The sequence below is a fragment of the Mus caroli genome, chromosome 7 (assembly GCF_900094665.2).
Source record: "Mus caroli chromosome 7, CAROLI_EIJ_v1.1, whole genome shotgun sequence".
NCBI classification, from domain to species: domain Eukaryota; kingdom Metazoa; phylum Chordata; class Mammalia; order Rodentia; family Muridae; genus Mus; species Mus caroli.
In genome coordinates, this window is record NC_034576.1 from 34,536,189 (window position 1) to 34,541,300 (window position 5,112).

A 5,112-nucleotide genomic window follows, 5' to 3' on the forward strand; every position below is an offset into this window, starting at 1 on the left:
TACTGGGGACAGATATGTGGTATCCCAGTGGTTATAATTGTTCAACCTTCTTTTGTTGGTGTGCCTCTTCCTGGGAGCCCTCATGGACCAACCTCTTGAGGATCCTCCCATCTCTCTCTCTCTCTCTCTCTCTCTCTCTCTCTCTCTCTCTCTCTTTCCCCCCTCCCCCTCCCTCCCCCTTCCCCTTTCTTTCTCCCTCCTCCTCCAGTCCCTCCTTACCTCCTGCATTCTCTCCTACTGTGCTAGGGATCTGTGCCTTTCTCTCCCCCGGGGTTATTAATTAAGTTGGGCTTGGTGGCTCAGCCTGTCATCTCAGCACTTGGGATACCGAGGAAGGAAGGACAGGAGGGAGGGAGCGAGGGAGGAGGGAAAGCAGTAGTAAAAGTTTGGGTTGGGAGTTATACCTCAGAGATATAGAATTTTCCCAGCATGTATAAAACCCTGGGTCCATTCCTAGCACTGCAAAAAGGAAGGTAAATAAATAAATAAAACCTTAAGAGTGGCCTTGTTGGATTTGTTCAGAAGAGGGAAGCAATGGGCCTTTCCCCAGTAAATATTATGTTGGCTGTCAGCATTTATAGACTGATGCTCTTTGGGACAGATAGCTGTGAGCCACCTGACATTGCGTGCTGGGAACCCAACCTGGGGCCTCTGCAAGAGCAGTGCATGCTCTTAACCACTGTATGTGATCTTATTCGTGGTCTAAGTTTCGTTTTGGTTTGGATTTTGGAGAGACAGCCGTACGTTGTAGCCCAGGCTGGCCTGAAACTCTTCTGTCGCTGCCTTCCAAATGTTTGTGACCGGTTTAGTGGGTGATGGAGAGTAGGTATTTTTGGTTTGGGTTTGGGTCTTCTCAAGACTAATTCCTCTGAGGATTCATGCCCAGCAGCTTGCCAGTGTTACCAGCCACATCTTAGGTCCATTTGCTGCCTGGTGTAGTCAGGATGGTGTTGGTACCCAGGGTCTCTGAGATTCTGAGATAGCTCATCTGGTAGTCGTCTCCCGAGATCCCTTATAAGAATTGCTCAGCAAGGACACTGGCTGAAATTCATTCTCTCTTTCTCTCTCTCTCTCTTCTCCCCCTCTTCCCTCTCGCCCAACTCCCCCCACCCCCACCTGCAGGGTCGCCACAAACCAGAAGGTGCGGGAACAGGTTCGCCTGGAGCTGAGCTTTGTCAACTCAGACCTGCAGATGCTGAAGGAGGAGCTGGAAGGGCTCAACATCTCCGTGGGAGTGTACCAGGGCACCGAGTGAGTAAGCCATGCCTTCTAGATGCTCTCTGAGCATGAGTGGGTCTGCAGCCAGGATGCCACACTGAACTGGGCTGAAGCGGGGAACCTGTGAGGTTTATAGGGAAAGAACTGGAGTGTGAATTAAATGCCAAAAAGGCATAAACTGATTTCATGTACGTATTGTACCGTGAAAAGTTAGGGAACCCATCTGAATTCCCATCCAAGATGGTGCAATGGGGGACTCTTCAGAAATGGACCCTGCTAAATATTTGAGAAATGAATGCTGAAATTCAAAACCATTCCTTTGGGAGTATTTGAGGTGAGGCAATCAGGAAAACCCAGAGATTCCTCTGTTCACTGTATGTGAACCATTGCGGGGCAGGGCTAGTGGAGAAATACCCATGTTTAAGAAGAAATTACCAACAGGGTCTGATAGCTTGGGGCAAAGATCTCAGCTATTCAATAAGCTGAGTCAGGGAGATCACGAGTTTGAGGCCATTCTGGGGTACATAACAAGATACTGTGTCTAAGTAAAATTAAAATGGGCAGGTGGTGTAGCTCAGTGGTAGAGCCCCTGCCAGGAATCCCCTAGTGAGAGGCTGGGGATGGGGCTCAGTGTAGACCCCTGTTTATTAGGAGGGGTCCTGAGTGGCAGAGTATTTGCCTAGTTTGCACAAGGCCCATTCCTGAGTGTCAAAACAAAACCTAAGGAAGAGAAAACACTTCAAGGGAGCAGTTTCCATGCTTTCAGCATGGGGAAGCTGTGCTGTCTCAAGAAGCAAGTGAGCCTGAGCGGAAACAAATAGTTTCCTCAAATTTTGAGTCCCCTCGGAATGTGCATTTCCTAATACTTATGCTCTGTATGTCACCTGGGGCCTTTCTCAAAGGTGAACACAAACACGCATGCCTGGAACCCAGCTAGATCTTCAGCCAGTGACATCTGTGCTTATCTGGCTTACCCATGGGCTCCCGATACAGTTTCAAAAATCCAGTGAAAACCAACAAAACCTAACGATCCCACCCCCACCTCCTCCACAAAGTCCCCTCAGCCTGGGCTCTGCTGTTAGATTCCAGTCTATAAGGGCTAAGAGGCTCAAGCATTCCAGGCAGGATAGTATGCACAGGCAGTATGCAGTGTCTGGTCTCCTGTTAGCTGTGTTGAAGAGGTGGGGGTGGGGTGGGGGTTGTTCTTCCTACAAAGTAGGGGCTTTCAGCCCCTCGTGGCCACTCCTCACAGTAGCTTCTGTTAGTTTCCTGTGTCACTGGGAAAAGTAGAGAGGCATAAGGATTCCCAGTGATGCTTTGTATTATTTTTCAAATGAATTGTCACTTTCTTAGTACCTTAGATCTGAGCACTTCTGTGAGGGGCACAGAGATGTCATCTCAGTATGCAAATGAAAAACTCAGAGAGGCAGGTGTGTGTGGGGTGTGGCAGGGGCGGCCAGAAGACATATTAGTGCCACCCTGGGGTAGGAGGTACCCTGGTATCTTGAGTCTTCAGCATATCTATGGTTCCTCTTCTCACTGGGCCAATCACTGGGCACAGGAGGATTCTGGGACCCAGAAGAATAAGAGACTTACCAGCTTCCCCCTGGGTCCAGTCTTCCGGGCAGGCTTTGGGGAGGCCACATACCTAGGTTGGGTCTCACCTGCCTTTAGCACTGGTGTGCCACAGAGGTAGTTTCAGCTTTCAGCTATGGTCCACTCAACCCTGCCCAGCATTCCTGGCCTTCTCTCTGGGGCTGGGCTCAGCAGCCCATGGAGGTCTCTTGTTACAGGTCAAAGAGCTAAATCCCTATTTGTAAAACCCAGCACTTCCTTCTGGCCCTACCCTTAGGAATGTAGGTCCAGGGAGCATTCACAGGTCAACCTGTGGGGTGACTCAGTGGCCTCTGGGGGTTTGTGCAATAAGATACATGGCATGATGTGCCCCTGAAAGAAGAGCGCCTTGAGAGCCCCGGGTCCTGTCATGGGAGGTGTTGGGAGTCTAGAGGGAGGCCCAGTGCAGCAAAGATGCACGCACCCAGGTAGAGAGCAGCAGACATGGGCCTTGTGCACACGGGCAGCCCTAGTAGTAACCCATAGAGGGCAGCTGAGAACTGAATTAGACCAACACAGTAAGGCTCCATTAAGTTAGGATGCTGGGAGCCATATTCAAAGAGAAGGAAAGGGTGCTGGGTTGACCTAGAGGATGGGAGCTGGGCTGTCAGAGCCCCGGCCAAAGGGGCGGTTTCAGGGCGGGCTGTTGATGAACCCTGTGTGTTCTTGATAGGGAAGCGTTCACCATTCCTCTGATTCCTCTCGGCCTGAAGGAGACCAAAGAAGTTGACTTTTCCATCGTCTTCAAGGTAAGTCTCAGACAGTGGGCACTGGGCCAGAGATGGGAATGCAATGACATAGGCTTTGCAGTGGCTTTAGGCGCCACGACTCAAATGTCAACTGACGTCTGCAAGGTGACCCTGGGACCTCACTTGGCCACTGACAAGGAGATTTTTGTGTATTTGCTCCTCTGAAAATCTTGCTGTGTCTCTGATGGCTTCTGACACCCTTTCATTGTGCCGGGGATGGAACCAGGATCTTGGGTGTGTGGGGCAAGTGCTCCACAGTGACCTATGTTCTTGTCTGTCTTTGGTGACTCTGTAACTCCTTCTGTGTGCCTGACAGAGTCAGATTATATTCTATGTTGGTGTCTTTATTAAAAAAATTTTTAATTTACATTTATTTATGTGTGGGTATGTGGATGTGTGTGTACGTCTCTCTGTCTCTGTCTGACTCTGTCTCTGTCTCTCTCTCTCCGTGTGTGTGTGTGTGTGTGTGTACTTGCAGACAGGTGGACATGGACACCTGTGTGGTTGTGTGGAGGTCAGAGAAGAGCTTGCAGTTGGTTCTCTCGTTCCTTGCATCACTTGGGTCTCAGGAATAGAACTCAGGTCATCAGGCTTGGCAGCAAGTGCCTTTACTCTCCAGACTACCTTGCTATTCTTTTTCTTTGAGCCAGTCTCACTATGTGGCCCAAGCTGGAACTATCATATGCCACCGCTGGAGGCTAGGGGGGGATAGAATCCCCTGGAGCTGAGTGCCAGGCAGCCATCGGCTGGCCAGTGTGCATGCTAATCTACCCAGCTCTTCTGCAAGAGCAGTGAATGGTTTGAACCTTGGGTTGTCACTAGCTGCTCAAAATGTATCTTTTAGGGAAAAGTTGGTTAATACTTTAAAACGTTATGTCTTTGACCTCTGTTCTTGATCAGAGACTGCCATCTCTTGATTTAAATAAGCCTTTACCAGGAACATTTAAATCATTTATTGATTATGATTAGTGTTGTTGTTGTTATATGTATGGATGTTGCCTGCATGTATGTGTCTGTGCACCATGGGCATGCAGTACCAATAGAGGCCAGGAAAGGGTGGCAAATCCCTGGGAATTGGAGTTAAAGATGGTAGTGAGCCATTGCCATACGGGTTCAGGAAAATGAGCCCAGGTCCTCTGCAAGAGCAGCTCTTAGCCACGGAGTCATGTCTCTAGCCCCTCTAGGGTTTTGTTATGTCTCCCTCAGCTCAACTTCCAAACACACAACAAGACCGGGTTTCTCTATGTAGCATTGGCTGTCCTGGAACAACTCACTCTGTAGACCAGGGTAGCCTCAAACTCAAAGATACACCTGGTTTTGCCTCCCAAGTGCTGGGACTAAGGGCATGTGTCACCACACCCAGACCCCAGTTTTTTCCTTCCTTCCTTCCTTCCTTCCTTCCTTCCTTCCTTCCTTCCTCTTCTTTTCTTTCTCTCTTTCTTCTTCTTCTTCTTCTTCTTCTTCTTCTTCTTCTTCTTCTTCTTCTTCTTCTTCTTCTTCTTCTTCTTCTTCTCCTCCTCCTCCTCCTCCT

General features: G+C 49.3%; 1 protein-coding gene across 1 annotated transcript in view; it reads left to right on the top strand.

Moving 5' to 3' along the window:
- Positions 1 to 5,112, top strand: part of Rhpn2 (rhophilin Rho GTPase binding protein 2) — a 59,170-nt gene that overhangs the window by 26,361 nt on the left and 27,697 nt on the right. The window contains exons 3-4 of the mRNA XM_021167232.1: positions 1,123 to 1,251; positions 3,506 to 3,581. Coding sequence (XP_021022891.1) covers positions 1,123 to 1,251; positions 3,506 to 3,581 — 205 coding nt within the window. The remainder of the gene's footprint in view (positions 1 to 1,122; positions 1,252 to 3,505; positions 3,582 to 5,112) is intronic.